Consider the following 16661-nt stretch of genomic DNA (forward strand, 5'->3'; position numbering starts at 1 on the left):
TTTTTATATGTGTCTTTTTTGTATTCTCTCTGTTGTAAAACTAATTGCCCCATGGGGGACACAAATAAAGTGAAGTTGAAGTTGAAGTTGAAGTTGACTTTCACTTAGGTAAAGAGAGTGATTACCTGATAACTTTTTGAAAATATATATATAAAAAATAAAATTAAATAAAATCAAAATAATACACTTAAAAATAATAATAAATATGTAGCTAAATATTCTGAATTTGCATAATTTTAGCTCCTGCGGACATTCTTTAGCATCGGTGGGTTTGCTCCACATGGCACAAATCACAAGCTTATATAAAAGAGGTCGGTAACAGCGATGTAGCAGGTCAACAAGACTGGGTCAAGCGTCGGCTGGCAGTGCCCCTCCTGTCACTCCCAGGGCAGGGGGTACTCTCTCCTCAGAGGTGCCCACGTTCGGCCCTCTGTCAGCGGGGTGGTGTGTGCGGCCGCTCCACTCCCTCTCTCGGGGTAAATGGTTGTCCGTGGCTGGGCTAAGGTTAGCTCAGAGTTAGCTCGGAGTAGCTTGCGTAGAGGGTCAGTCCTTGCTCTCGCTTCGGGTGCGGCGCAGGATCGAGGAGAAGAAGCTGCGGCTGTGAGGGGTGCCCATCAGCATCGGGGCCTGGTTCTTGTGCACGATCTCGATCTGGAGGAGGATTGAGTAAAATAATGAGTCAGTAAATGTTATATGTTATACAACCAAAGTGTGTGGAGGTGGACAAATTAATCAGGTTTATTTCAATGACACGTGGCTAAAAGTAATATTGTGTTATTTGCAAGAAGAAAAAAATGTATGTAAATCTCACTTTTTAGAATTCATGCTGCATCAGTAAAAAGTGAGACATGGCACAGACTGTGAAGGACAACCGAAAAAGGGAGATCGGCCCCTCTGACCACCACCAACACTCACACCACATTCATACTGTGGCAAAGTGTCTTGTCTAAGGGCACAATTACAGAACTTGGATTTATTCTTCCATCCTTGGTGAACGAATGCTTGAACCACTGAACCACTGATTTGGCAGAAATTCATGATGGTTTTCAGTCTCCTCTGATGTTTTTTTTTTTTTTTTTTTTTCTTTGCAGCCATATTTGTTTTGATGTGGCCAGACCATGCATGCCCCTGATTGGCTAAACCACCTGTCAATCACACCCATCTAAAAAAAAGGGAGACTCCACGGTGACCAGACTCACATCTTCATAAAGTATTTGAAAAGCACTTAGTCTTGGTTAGCCAGGCAACTACTGAAGAGACACCAGTTTTTTGTTTTTTTTTTCATCCTATTCAGTAGGCCTAGTGTTACAAATCTGATACTATGTTTGATACATGGACAGGAAAAAAGGCATTACACTGAAAGAATGTGGACATGGTGCACCCATACATTGTAAAGATAAATTAACATAGCTAACCTGCAAGCCACCACGTTCCAAATCGTAAGTGAGCATGAGCGTGCTTCCGGCTCCAACAAAAAAATTGTCATCCCTCTCTCTGTAACTGCTGCAATGAGCCTCATATCAACCCGCTCTACATCATCCAGGGGTTTTTATTTCACTATTGTGTTGGTAAATCAAGACATGAACATTAATAACAGACAAATCAGGCGCCTTCTCTCCCTGAGGTCACTCCTGTTAGCGTTAGCAACAGGTTTGATTGACAGCGTTGCCAAGTGCCCGCTCCCTGCTAAACCAGCTTTACAGCCAGAAAGTTGTGTTACTTTCAACAGCCTCGCTCCGGACTGGCTTTTTGGTTGTAGTCGGAATTCTAAATATGAAATTTGACCGCAAATTCGCCCCTATCTCTGCTAGCCCCAACGAGCTTCATTTGACTGGAGGCGGACTCTATGGGTGACGTCACACTCACTTAGTCCACTTCTTTATACAGGCTATGGGTGCATCAGGGCTTAGTTTAGATTGGTTTAGTAAGATCCCTATTATCTCCTGAGATCAGTGGATATGTCAACTCACCCAGAGAACAGGTTTGAACTGCTGGTGAACAACAGCTGTATAAAAGCTTTATGTCCTGACACTTTATCACAAATATTGAACTGACAAAGTTTGTGTTACTATTTTGCAGCATTGTGTGTGATAATAAAGCCCTATTCTAACATATACCAAAGCAGACAGGCAGTGCAGTTTTCACTTCATAAACTCATCTTTTTTTGCGTGCATTCTAACTATTTGCCATTTCGCGTGTTAATACATCTCTAATACAAGCCAAATATTGAGTTTGCCAAAGATTCTATTAATTCTGTTGATGGGTGATAACTGGAGAATAACAAACATCAAACATGTGTCTTGACATAATAGTACACAGTTCATAGTGCTATAATGGAGACAGGAAGCAGCCCATCTGCAGCACCAGGCCTTGCTGCAGAGGGGCTGTCATTTAGGGGACGTGGACTTTGACTGAGGAGCAATTACCAGATTATATGGGGCTAAATATTCCTCATATGATTTATAATGTACGCTATAGACAAGACATCTGCGCCCGAAACACAACACAAAACAAAACGACTAGATGAGTATTTTATTCATAGATATTTTGACTTGCAGTGAACAGTGAATTAATAAATAAAATGAATGAATGTTTTGTCCTTAAAGGCGCTGTACCTGATTTTTATTGTCTTAAAAATTGTGAAAAACAACTGCTTTGCACATAGACTGTATAAAAAAGTGGACTAAGTCAGTGTGCCAATCAAGGCTAACAGTTATAACGGCTAATTTGAAGCAAAGGTCCATATTTGGAAATCTAACAGCAAGTATCATAGCAACCAAAGAGCCAATCAAAAGTGAGGATGTTGAAAGTTACACCCCTTCCCGCCCACACCGCTGGTTTGGCAGTAAGCGGGCGCTTATCAACGCTGTCAATCAAACCTGTTGCTAACGCTAGCGGGAAGAAACCTTGGGGAAAGAAGGCGTCTCATTGGTTATTAATGTTCATATCTTGATTTAGGGACAAAGTAGGGAAATACAAGCCTCAAGATCATGTAGAACAGGTTAAAAGAAACTTATAAGGTCAAAATGGTGCAGAGAGAGGCGACGTTTTTCAATAGAAAGTGAATTGGAGCCAGAGCTGATGGAATTTGGTGTATATCTCTGTAATTAATGGGGCGATCCACACGAAACAAAAACTGGCCCAAAGCTCAACGTCTTCTCTGTCAGTATAAAGAAACAAAATGGAAATGATTTCATCTCAACAGCTTCAGAAAGTGGTGCCATTATTCAACTCTGAAGATTGTTGTCAGTTCAAAGGCCTTTAAGCCATAACACAAATAGTGAATCTCTCATAGAGTTACACGGACCCCTGCCCTTCATCTGGAATTCCAACATAATCAAAGACTCAGTTGTGACAGTACCACGCCTTACACTTAACCCCCAAACGCAAATCGGTGTTAAATATGTCATTGGTGCGGAGGCGCTTGGCTCATCTGCATACTTGTTGTTGTTAATAATTGGTGCGCCCGCCAACATCCCGTCTGAGCTGTGATGTTTTCATATCTGACATACAGTAGGAGCGGGTCGCCATGGAGACCGAGCCGACACAATTAGGGTGTTGTGCGGCGCTAAGTTAGCCCGGCGGCGGAGTTGGTGCTAGCCCGCATGAGAGCACTTGCCGGGCCCTTGTTTTGGTTGCGCTCTGGATTGGAGCTGTGATCTATATGGAAATGAAATGAGTTGAGCGCTTGAGTCTGCAGGGTGGTAATTATAAGCACACATAACCATAATCAGCCCAGTGGAGTTTATAAAAATATTTGGAGCAGGTGCAGACACTCCGGAGCGAGGAGGGTGTGAGGTGGAATCGGGAATGTTGTGAAAAGTAGGGCCCAGGTAAAACAATGGAATCTGACGACATACATGAAGGTCTACGAAGCATTCTCCTACGATTGAACAATTTGGGAAAAGCATCTATTGTGATTTGATTTGCAATTTATGTTTTAACAATAGGATTTTGTTCAAAGTTCATTTTAAACTTGTCCAGAAGAACTGACAAACTAATACAAGAATCACATTTCAGAACATGTTTGTACAGATCTAAACTACAGGGCTGGCAGTTTTTATCCAGAATAAGACAGGATATTTTGTTATCTGTGGAGGAAATAATGGTACTTCAAAAATTACAGCCTATGTGATTTGCTAAAGAAAGTCAAAGTTAAATTTAGATATTGTTTTGACTGCGATGACTCTTGCTGCCCATTCTTTTGTGTTTTTGGGGTGTCTATTTGAATGGATTTAGTTCTCCAGTAAGATTTATATGAGAGCATATTTGGACATTATACAAGCGCAGAGTAATTGTTTGGGAGTATGAGTACATGTAAAATTACAAACCCAAATATTGTAATCATGTGATATTGTCAAAGCTTTTGTTATTTAGAGACTTACACATAGAGGGAACAATAGCGAAAACTAAAGTAAAGGGCCAGCATTTGCACTGTTGGCCTTATTACACATAATTGACTCTTGTGAGCTTTAAGCCATGTTATAATGTTGTTCCCTCATCAAAAACATACATGGAGTTGTGTTTTTCTTTCATTCACACATGTCTGAGTTACCCTTTATATATTATTAGTCTGTCTACATCTCTAAAGCTCAAAATACTCTGTTCCATCTTGTGACGTCATGAAGCAGTATTTTTCAAGTTAACACGTTACCTTTTGGCTTTAATTCAGTAGAGATTGGCAATTCCAGGTCTGAAATAATCCAAATGATTATTATGAAGATGTATGGCGTTGATAAACACAGTGGAGCACTTCCTGTATTACCACTTGATGACATTAAGGCTGATATTCTTTTCATAATTAAACTTTTCCTGTGTAGATCAGTGCACTGTTTGGAAAATGAAATAGAAAAGCTTAAAATACTAATCATGTTATTTGTGTAAAATATTCCAAACTGGTCCATCATATCAGCCTTTAAATCATTCCAGTACAGAAAGCTTCTCTTCACACAAATAAATGATGAAGTAAATGTAAGTGAGCAGACGTTGTGATGACATCTTAACAGTCTTAACAGAGTGTGTGAGGTGAAACTTACAGTGCAGGGAGTCTGCATCCAGGGCTCTCCATCAATCTGCATCGGCAGGGACTTACTGGTTCTGCAAAACACACATAAGATGATGCCACTATTTCGATGACTTTAATTCTGTGTATGTACGTGGTATAATCTGGAGTCCACACATGTACACAGTGGTGCACAGACCTGATGGTGACAGAGGAGCACTGGGCCAGGCGTCTCCCTGCACTCTTCAGACCAGTGTAGATCTGACCCATCTCCATGGCCCCCTCCAGCCCCACCACCTCCAGCAGCCCGTCCGACACATCTGTAGGACACATGGACACACACACACACACACACACAGACACACGCACAAACATGCACACACACGCACAGGAGATTAGTGGAAGCAAGGATTATTCAAACTGCCAACAGGTACAAGCCCAACCACAAAAACGTGCGTGAAATCCCTTCTGAAGTTCTTGTAAACATTATATTTACATGTCTGAAAGAACATTGCATTAGTTCACACAGGTCTAGAAGTCACAGTTATGAAATCTTAGAGCAGATCATAGTGTGACACCTTTCTAACAATAGAGCCTTGTCTCTGAGCCCTTCCCCACTCCACTGCGCTCCAAACAAAACAGCTATTAATTAGATTGCACAGGCAATGCAAAGCAATCTTGTGATCATATAATTATTAATTTCTCTGTTTTGCAGTTGAGCATTGATTTTGGCTCTGCTGGAGGCCCTGTGTCACGCAGGGCCCATCTGTCTCCATGGCCCTCTCCTCTACTCCTCATCCACTCGCCTTCACAAAGCTGTGGGAGCGCAGTGCACTAATGAAACAAATACACATTTTAGACGTGCAGTGTGCGTGGTCCGTGTGCAAAGCATGGACTGAGAGTGTACAGAGTGTATGTGTGTGCAAAGAGTGCGCTGAGAGTGTGCAAAGAGTGTTTGGAGAGTGTGTACAGAGAGTGCAGTGTGTAGAGTGTTTGGAGAGCTCAGAATGTGTACAGTGTGTGCAGAGACTATGGAGGGTATGCTTAGACTGTGGAGAGTGTGCAGAGTGTGTGCAGAGACTGTGGAGAGTGTGCAGAGTGTGTGCAGAGAGTGTGGAGAGTGTGCAGAGTGTGTGCAGAGACTGTGGAGAGTGTGCAGAGTGTGTGCAGAGACTGTGGAGAGTGTGCAGAGTGTGTGCAGAGACTGTGGAGAGTGTGCAGAGTGTGTGCAGAGACTGTGGAGAGTGTGCAGAGTGTGTGCAGAGACTGTGGAGAGTGTGCAGAGTGTGTGCAGAGTGTGTGCAGAGACTGTGGAGAGTGTGCAGAGTGTGTGCACACACTGTGGAGAGCGTGCAGAGTGTGTGCAGAGACTGTGGAGTGTGTAGAGCGTGTGAGCTGTGTCTTGCTCTGGGCTGTTTCCTGGTTCCCCGTGCATAGGTCTGGAGGTGTTGTTGTCCTGTCCCCCTGTCGTCATGGTGATGGACAGCGGTCTGACGTGTCTTCCCATTGTCATGGTGATGGACAGCGGTCTGAACGATGTGACTGGTGCTCTTTGCAGGGTCAGGGGGGAGTGTGTGTACATACAGCAGGTTGACCCTGTGACTCTGAGGGGGGGATGGCTGCTCTTCACCTCTCTCTCACGGCTCCAGTTGACATGTGCAGTATGATGGACAGCTCCACCACTGCACCAAAGGGTTCCCAGTGGCCCGGGGACATGCACATCAGCTACAAGAGCTCAGGGAGGACACGCACATGACACTAAGGCCTGTGTCACTAAAGCTGTGGGCATGGGGGATTCCCAACCAACAGAAAAAGACACACTCTCCACTGGTTGGATCTGTAACTTGGTGGCATCATCCGTTTGTCTACATCAACAGATAAGTTTAACTGTTGAACAATTAAGACAAAGCAATAACATCACCATGGAGACAAAAAGACCAGACCCCCAACCTAAAGTTACATAGTGAACCTTTCAACTGAGTCATAATGCTGCTGCTTGGAGTCATGGATTAATCTCGTTGTTGTCTTTTTCCCCACTGTCCAAACCTTAGTCACATTTGTTTCAAACTAAAAATAGCAGCTGCTATTAGAAGTTAAAAGAGGAAGTTTCAGATTGTGCATTAATAACAATGACACATGTGATGGGGTAATCCAGTGTAATGAGTTACTATAATGTTCTGTTGATTTCCATTTTATTTTCAATGACATATTTTATGAATAACATTATAATTGACAAAGAAATTGGTCCGGCCTAAAATACATTTTCAATAACTGTCAACAAATACTGCAAACAGCAGCTATTATATTCCTCTGTATCTCTGGGGATAAGATTTGAACAAAACAACGCTCAAGTAAACACTCGGATAAGGTGTGCAACCCCCCTCGGCTCACAATAAGTAAAAATATCCATGCAAGTATCCATGATGATGTTATTGCTTCATCTAGAATGTTCCATAGTATGGCATTACATGTATCTATTTCCATGGACACAAGCAGGTAACACCATCGGGCCAAGTTATAGGTCAGATCTGGTGGAGAGCTGACCTGGCTCACAGAAATATTGGATGGTTAGGGGAAATTGAATACATGCAAAAGCAACATCATCTCCATGGAGACAGTTTGTGGATCGTCTATTACGCAGTGGACCTTTAAAGTGTATATGACGGGTTTACAGGTTTTTGTCTCTATTACCTCTACTTCATTTGCTTGAATAGTACCTGTAGCAAATATTTATTATAGCTTTACATCAGTTGTTCTGGGCATGTCCCACTGGGAGGAGGCCCCGGGGAAGACCCAGGACACGCTGGAGGGACTATGTCTCTCGGTTGGCCTGGGAACACCTTGGGGTCCCACCGGAGGAGCTGGAGGACGTGTCCGGGGTGAGGGAAGTCTGGGAGTCCCTGCTTAGACTGCTGCCCCCGCGACCCGGCCCCGGATAAGCAGAAGAAAATGGATGGATGGAGAAAATAAAAGCTCTGTCATGTATTTTAATTTGTGAAAATGTTAAAAAATGTGTGTAAATTAGACAAGCTTTGATCCTAGTGTACAGTATGACTGCGTGGCAACAGAACTGGAATTAACTCTACGCATGTGTCACGATCCATGGATTCCGCTCCTAGTTTTCCTCCTGTCCTGCTCTTTCCCTCCCTCACCTGCCGGTTCTGGGCTGAGCTCTTGGCTCCTCCCGCGCACACCTGGAACTCATCAGCGCAATCACCACCTCCTGCCGTGGATAAAAGGAGCTGAAACCAGACATTCGGGGCCAGGTCGTCTGCTCGTCTTCACCCTGTTTCCAGGACCGTCTCGGACCAAACGCTCGGGGCCAGATCGTCCGCGTGTCCAACATTCCTGCTCTTGCTCGTTCCTGCTCCTGACTCTGCGCTCCAGCTCCGGTACAGTCCACCCCTTGTCTTCGCTTCCTGTCCTGTCTTGGTCTCCGGCTTGCTTCCCGTCTCCTGCCCTGGCTCCCGCACTTTGGATTACCCCTGCTCGGTCCTCCCTGGTCTCGTTCCCGGTCCGGTCTTGCTCTGGTCTTGGCTGTCTCCGTTCCCGTTCTGGACTACCCCTGCTCGGCTTGCCCTGGTCCCGTTCCCGATCCTGTCCTTGTTCCGGTCCTGGCTTTCCCCGTTCCCGCTCTACACAACGCCTGCCTGGTTCGCCTCCTGCTCCCCGCTCCTGGCGTGTGCTAAATGAACTATTGAAAACTTTTTTTTGCAAAACTGTAAATAAACACGCCTTGGCCACACCTGCACCTGACGTTACGACAGTATGGCAAATTTGCTGCCAACCAGGAAGTAAAATTATAAACTTAGCCAAAATGAGCAAACTTGGGAAAACAAGTGACATTTTTTTGAGCAAAAGCTTAAACATAATTGCACTGTCTACAGTTTAGTGAAATGTGTACTCCAATATCATAACCACATAAGCAGTGATATTTGTACTCCCAGAGAAGAGGAGACACTGCTGTCACTGAGAGGGTTCAGACAGGCTTTTGTGTCACTGTCCACACCATAACTGTCCGTACACCCAGTGTTAACGCGGGAGGACAGGGGGAGGGGCGCAGAGGAGTACGGGGGGCACGGACCTCTGCTCTATCAAACCACTGCTCCTTTTTGCACAACAGCCAGTCCTGCAAAAAGTCAATAGTCTATTGCTTGACCCGAGTAGGAGTGTCACAACTGGTAAGGATGAACCCTCTGACCAGAATGTCTTTAGTTCAAATATCACACATTCTTTTATTTTAATCTAACCCTTATGCTGCATCAACACTAAACTGGAAGTGCATCTGGCATAAATATCCAACCGCTCTGAGAACAATGAAGCAACTGAACAAGACGATGCAATAGAGTTGCTATTTATCAGATGGGGTTTCTGTGCATTTGAAAGACCTGCTAGATCTAGAGAGATAACTTGCGTGATAGCAGTATAATAAGCTAGACCTGTTCAAAGTTGTTGAAGATGGAAAAAAGAGACAAAAACAGTTTTTTTTTAACCAAAAAATCATTGAAAAAATCCTAAAGCTAAGACATCTAGTTCATAATTATACATTTCTATACCATATACAGTCATAGACAGTCTTGCAGTGTTCAGTTTTATTTAGTAGCCTTAAAAAGTAGTAAATTATTAAATCCAAAATCCAAATATATTCTTGACTTAAAGGTACAGCATGTAACTTTCTGGAGCTGGCACATCACTTGAATGATTCTATGGAAATAGAAAGATTTAAACCAAACTTTGGAACATTCTCCATGGAAATAGAAACATTTTATGCCATACTGTGGAATGTTATAACCAAAGAAACAACATTTCTATGGAAACAAGCAGTAGCCCTCTGTCAGACCAAATAAGAGTCAGGTTTGTGGAGATGCAAGCCCTCTCACAGTAAGGACACATGCTTTTATAGGTTTTTTATTGCAATAAAACACAAATGAACATATTCCATTAGCATTTTTTTACAATATCATAAATGTGAACTTTTTAAGGCATACAGGGAAGCACCTCTGCCCCTCACAACCCCCCTCCCCACCTCACCACCCCTCCCTCAGCCACCCTTCCCTCACCCCTCCCTCACTGTCCCATTCTAAATAATTCAGTGTGCAGCCATTCCCTTCCACCTGAGGGGCTTGTCTCCTGGCGTCACCAGTGGGACGATTTAACAGCTCCCGAAAGGTCACCCCTTTTTTCTTTTCTTTTTTTCCTCCTCCCCAAGCCTCGCGCAATCCACCCACCCACCCACCCATCCATCCATCCGCCCCCAGTACAAACACAGGCAGTTAAAGGAGAGGAGCGTCTGAGGGGACGGTATCGCTTTAGCTAATGCACTGTAGTGTTTACCTCTCGATCTGGGCACGTTTAGCCGCCCCAACCTTCACAAGGACGACGGACAAACAGGTGTTGTCTCTGTTTGGTGATGTGTTCTGTGGAAGTTCAAATATTCATGGCTAATGTTTTATGAAATATCTTCCAACATGCATGGCGTTATTGGCGCGGTGAGAAGTGGAGTGGTGGAAATTTTAAATCAACAACGATGAATTTGACTAGATAAATTTGCTTTTTCTATACTACTATTGTGTCTTCATCCAGCTTGATGTTAAAGTTGCAGTAAGTAACTTTTCTCGTGGAGTGTCCGCCACCTGCTTGTAGATTGGCAAACTTATCTATCTCTGTGGAGACAGGGCACCACCAGACTAGGTCACAGGCATAGACTGTATTTTTAAATGGACATAGCTGGCCCACTAGCCGCCACATTCAAAACAGGAGGTGAGCATGGGGACCCCTCGGCTCCACTGACTCTGGGTCCAATTCACTTTCTATTCACTAGGGTTAGGGTTAGTTTCTAGTCAGCCCTCTCTCGCTCTAGACCTGCTGCTGTCAGATTTGTCATTTTGGTCTTAAAATGTCTGTATTAACCCGCTCTACATGATCCTGAGGTCCAAGATATGAATAACAGACCTTCTTTCCCCTGAGGTTGCTCCCACTAGCTGTAACCGCTAGAACTGCCTCAATTGGCTTCATTGGTCCCGTCAAACTCACTTACTCCACTTCTTTATATCGGTTATGGTCACAGGTCAGATCTGTGGACACGTACAGTATAAAGGCAGGTTTTACAAAGTACTTTTTAGCAGAAATGTTCAATTAATGGTAACATTTTAGGCCAGGGGTGTTCAACGTTTTCCCCTATCTCTATCATAAAAAGGCCCAACAACCTGCCTGACCTCAGATTACCATCTTCCATCAAACATATTTGTTTTGACAGTACATGTGTTTATCTGACTGCTTTGTTCACCTGTCAATCAAACCCATCATAACTCTGGGTGATAACACACTCCCAGGCTACACTGTTTTATATAGTAAGCTACGGGGAAAAGAGTCAAGTCTTGGCTGGACATGCTAATCATTGTCCCCACCTTAACATGCAAAGTTTGACTCAGGTGATGTTTCACACTTAAGGTAGTTCAGTGGATCAAGACAGATATAAGGCTGTGACTTCCAGTATTTTGTCAGAACTGAAGAAGCCAATTGGATGAGACAACATCTTATGACAACATATTCACTTTTATTTCACTTGCATAGTTCACGTAAAAGAGCCAAACTTTATCTACTATGTACTATATAATGCACTGGAGTCATCTGTGTGTCTGTTTGGGCTGACATAAACTCGTGGGGTAAGTCCAGAGAGCAGTTAACCAAAGCTGCAGAGCCCTTTGTGCACTCAGACTAAGTGCCTTCTGCGGTCCTACACCAGCGCTCCTCCTCTGCACTCACACCAAACACATTGATCTGGAGTCAGGCTGTAATGGACTGTTCACTGGGACCAGGTTAAGCTTTGGATTGATCAGGTTCCTCCCTCATGTGAAACATCTTCAGTCCCAGTCACATATGTGTAGGCTCACTTCAGACATGAGTAGGAGGACCACATTTTCAAAATCAAAAACTGGGACAACCCTGGGTTATGGTGGTTGGTAATAACAAAATTGTGGAATTAAGAATATTGTTCTGCACTTGATCCATTCATGATTTATTCACACATGTTTCGCAACTCTCTTTTAGGTCAGTATATAATCTCAGACTTTAGTTGGTGCATTTCAGTACATTTTTTGTGTTCTGGTCATTTTTAAGCATGTTTTTTCTGCTTTTCTTTACTGTTGATGGGTATCAAATTAGTCAAAAACAATAAGTAATAGGAGTCGATAAACAACCAAGTGGAGAAACTATCTAGTCCACTAATTTCAGAATTTGTGGTTCTTGATGAAATAAAACAATAAAACAATTAAATAAAACACTACATAAACTAAGCTAACGATGTGACACATGATATTGTTCTCTAATGAGGCTCTGGTGTTACTCAGGTGTGGTGGTTGTGTGTTGCCAACCTTGTTTTTCATAGTTTGTGATGTTAACACTAATGCTAACTGTCCCATTAAAAAAGCATTGGAGCTAATGTATGGATTGGTACCAGCTTTTAGAATTCAGATGTTCTGTTTGAAAACAATGGAAGTAGAATGTGCATGATGTGATACTATGATTATTGTCTCTATTGCAGGGCTGTCAACTCTCAAGCATCCACCATGACACTCGTGCATTTGAGTGCTTTCACACGCTCACGCCACACTCCTGATATCTTAGGATGGGACAAAAATATACAGAAAAAAGATTTGACCCATATATTTACATTGAAAACAGGCACACTAATGGGAGGATAATGCTCTATCTCTATTATATGCCATTTTATTCACTTAAAATGTTTTCTTCTTAGTGTAAAAGTTCAACCTCTCCTTTTATCCTCTTGATCCCGTGTGTGTGTGTCTGAGTGTGTGTCTGTGTCTGTGCATGTATGCGCGTGTGTGTGTGTGCTGTCGTCTCTCGGAGCAGCCCTCTCTCTCTTTTCTCTCACTCTGTCTGCTCTGCTCATGTGCTTCAGCTCTCCTCTTTCTCTCCTCTCGTGGCTCAAGCTTCTTTCTTAATAAACTGTTGTGGAAAGTGAACAGTTCTTTACTTTCCTGACCATTTTTAAGAAAAACATCCGATGTCATAATGGCACAAACATTGCACGTGTGAAACAGTGATCTGTAAACTTAAAGGTACATTCTTCAGTTAAGTGAATTAATAAAGTGGTACGAGTAAAAATAAGAGGCCCAGGTGCCATGAACCCACTGTGGAGGGGCTCGTTATTCAGTCAGTCATTCAGACATACTGGTTATTTTAATGAAGACCCACTGAAATCTCACTCCAGGCTTTGGTGAACAGTCGACAGCCCTGTGCCCTTTACATCATGAATGAATGAGATATGGCCTTATACAACAGGGATCCGCCTATAAAGAGCCTGGATAAACCAATCGTGAGCCCTGATCTCAACAGTGATGTTTGTCTGCTGACAGCTGACCCACTATCACAACCAAGAGCCCAGAAAAGTTCACATTTAGCTCAGAATCTGTCGGTATGTCTCCAGTTTATTTTAGAATAGACTTGCTTGTGTTTAAATATGGACACTATATTGCACTTTTATGGGACCCAGCGTGATGAACATGAGTGAAAAGGCTTAAATGCGTTACTTCATCTTTAGTCCCTCACCTGTGATTTTACATTGTTTATCTTGTCCTAGGCCTTAATGAAAAACAAGGTATTACAGATCTTTTTCCGGTACATTTTGTGGGACCAAAAGCTGCTTGTGTTTGATCTAAATCCCAGTAATACCTTTGCACTGAACAAGACGACATCTGAAAGCACAGCCCTATGAGGCAATAGCCAAAACAAAGTGCTTGTACATGTAGCGGAGAATTCCAGAGGGCGCGGCGAATGGGAGCAGTACACAGAGATGTAACTGTGTGTGAAGTGTCATGAGGGAGTGACAGCCATGTTGAGGACCCTCACTGTCATGTCCACACTAAGAAACATCGACCCCAGTGACTCGCCAAAGCAATACAAAACACTGCATGGAAGGTACACGATATCCTGATTACACAACTCTTTCATAGTACATTTTTAAAAGTCAAAAATGTGCCTAAAGTTGTGATATGTATTTATACTGAGATTTAAGTAGTCCTGTAGTTTGCCTCCCTCTTTGACTATCAAAGCGCTCCCCTTCCACCAGTACACATCATCTTGCGGATGATAGGCCTATACAATTTTTGAAGCGATAAAGCTACTAAAAAGGTAGATTTTTTTCAACCGTTGGCAAGTTCAAGAGCCGAGTCACAAACAACCAGTCGATTCAACATTTGATTCATTCTGTGTGGTTAATGTCCCATGCATTTCCTCTATAGACAAAATGATATGTGCTAGCCAGCTATGTCATAACTAATATATCTCTGAACACAAAATTTCAAAGATACATTTTTAAAAGCCATAGTATGTAACTTGTTAGACAAAAAATATTTCAAAAATAAAAGCGTTGGTTTTTTTTTTATATGTCCTTACTCCTTACTTGTTTCCATGGCAATGTTGTTCCTTTGGCTATAATCTTCCACAGTATGGGCTCTATTATAACGGAGAATGCCACCCGCAGAAAGTTACATACTGTACCTATAAATAAAATGATAGAGCTTGTGGACATTAGTTACCACGTAGATCAAAAAATTAAAAGCTGCGACAAATTCACAGGCCAAACTCAACATTTATTGAAAAATTGACTGCACCTGATATGTAACGTTTAACCTTTTCATAAGGACTTTAGTTTTGCTTAAACACAAAATCTGGAACAGCTCAAGTTTGATATTATACACATATGAGAAATTAAATATGAAATAAAATATGCAGCAGTAGTACAGTATTCATTTATTTAAGCCTTTCAAGTTCCTTTTTAAAGTTTTTTTTTTTTTTTTTTTTCCACAAGCCAACAACAAAATGAAACAAAAAATATATATAATTTGAGCCGCTGTAAATTTGACTTTCAAACTATTAACTTTCCAGGCCTTGGAGTAGAAAAAGTGCATAGAGAAAACATATATTTAAGCTCAATTTGCTACACTCTGATTTACTCTGCGCATTGGTCTTGACTGTGTGACAGTGTACTAGCAAAGCATTCTGGGATTTGTAGTGTTGTATGCGCTATATACCGGCAGGCCAACTCTAATGCGCATTTGATATGATCTCACGGGCCAAATATAATTAAACCGCGGGCCAGATTTGGTCCCCGGGCCTGAGTTTGACATATGTGATGTAAAGGATCAGCCCCTTTCAAACTTTTGATACGGTTATTTATTTATTTTTAAAGTTTATTGGGAAATAAATGGGGAATCCATCTCATAGCAGGTGACCACTGTTGTGCTCCATTTGTAAAAGCGTCTTGCCCCCGTCTGAAAGCATGACATCATCATTTTATAACCCGAAACCCACCAGAACCACCTGCTTTTGCTTTACGTAGTGAGGGCTGATTCACTGTTGTCTGTTCATTCATGCTCTCTCTCTCCTTTCCTTTGACGTAAATGTGCTGAGGGTAGACCCCAGTCCGGTCCCATTAACACTGTACTCAGCGCTGCCCCCACCCTGACAGCCCGAGCTACGACATCTCTGCTCCTCTCCGCTCCCCTCGCCAAACAAAAGCTCCTGATTCACCTTGTCGTCGGTGAAATATTCATGACCACGAGAAAGTTCCACAAAGTTCAACCTGGATTGGACAAGGGCAATCAGAGGAGTGGCTACGGGGGGAGTTAGAGTGGCACATATCCAGTGAATGACTTACAAACAACTAATATGACAGCAAACAGAGAGACTGATGCGGTCTGGAAATTATGAACTCCACCCAACATCGTTTTCAGAAGAATTGGAAAACACAATTGGAAGTTATTGAACAAACATGACACTGGCTAAGTTTCCATGCACACCAAAAATCTGATCTGCGGAGTTATCAGCTAATGGAAATGTGATGTAAACAGATGAGCGTAATCTGATTTCATCCTCACTGTTCACACCTGAGCAGGTTTTGACAAGAAAATAAAGCAAACAAGGCCAAACTAATGTGGTAAAAAACAAAATTAAAGAGAAAATTTCCACCTTCCTGTCCCTCCGAAGATCATGTTTATTTGTTCGGAATGTTCAACAGTATGGAGTTACCTGCAGTAATAAAATGAATGTGTGCATTTTAGTCTGTCTACAGGGTGAAATGTTCCGCATTAGAACTTTAAGTCAAAGAGAATACTGCACCATCACTGAAACAAACAACTTTTTACATGCATACAAGAACGTAAATGATCTAATAAACTCTGGAAGCTTAAAACTACTAAATTGTAAGGACTATTTTGAGTAGTATTGTGATGTGTATAGAAAGAGTTTCGGACACGCTTTTTTCAGCATCAAGACGACCTTATGTATAGACAATCTTTGACCTGGTTTTGTCACATAACTTGCAAAAAAAACATAAAAAAAAAAAAAAAAAATTCAAATGACTCTGCAGCCAACTGATCAGCCAGTCACGTATAGTTAAGATCGGTAAGATAAGAAATGAAAAAAACAAATAATAACGGTTTAATCTGTTGGTTCAGGTTGGCAAGAAGAAAGAGAAAGAGAAGAAGAAGGAGAAGAAGAAGAAGAAGAAGAAGAAGGAGAAGAGGAAGAAGAAGAAGGAGAAGAGGAAGAAGGAGGAGAGGAAGAGGAAGAAGAAGAAAAAGAAGCTGATCACCTCCAATAAGAATCTGAGGAGGGACTGAATAATAGACTTTAA

General features: G+C 42.3%; 1 protein-coding gene across 1 annotated transcript in view; it reads right to left on the minus strand.

The window, feature by feature from the left end:
* Positions 1-249: 249 nt before the first annotated feature.
* dgkb (diacylglycerol kinase, beta) overlaps positions 250-16661 on the minus strand; it is a 136468-nt gene continuing 120056 nt past the window's right edge. The window contains exons 23-25 of the mRNA XM_033980906.2: positions 5202-5322; positions 5037-5097; positions 250-651 (exon numbers count right to left, since the gene is read on the minus strand). Of these exons, the coding sequence (XP_033836797.2) occupies positions 544-651; positions 5037-5097; positions 5202-5322 (290 nt within the window). The 3' untranslated portion in view covers positions 250-543. The remainder of the gene's footprint in view (positions 652-5036; positions 5098-5201; positions 5323-16661) is intronic.

Source organism: Periophthalmus magnuspinnatus, chromosome 16 (genome assembly GCF_009829125.3).
Source record: "Periophthalmus magnuspinnatus isolate fPerMag1 chromosome 16, fPerMag1.2.pri, whole genome shotgun sequence".
NCBI classification, from domain to species: domain Eukaryota; kingdom Metazoa; phylum Chordata; class Actinopteri; order Gobiiformes; family Gobiidae; genus Periophthalmus; species Periophthalmus magnuspinnatus.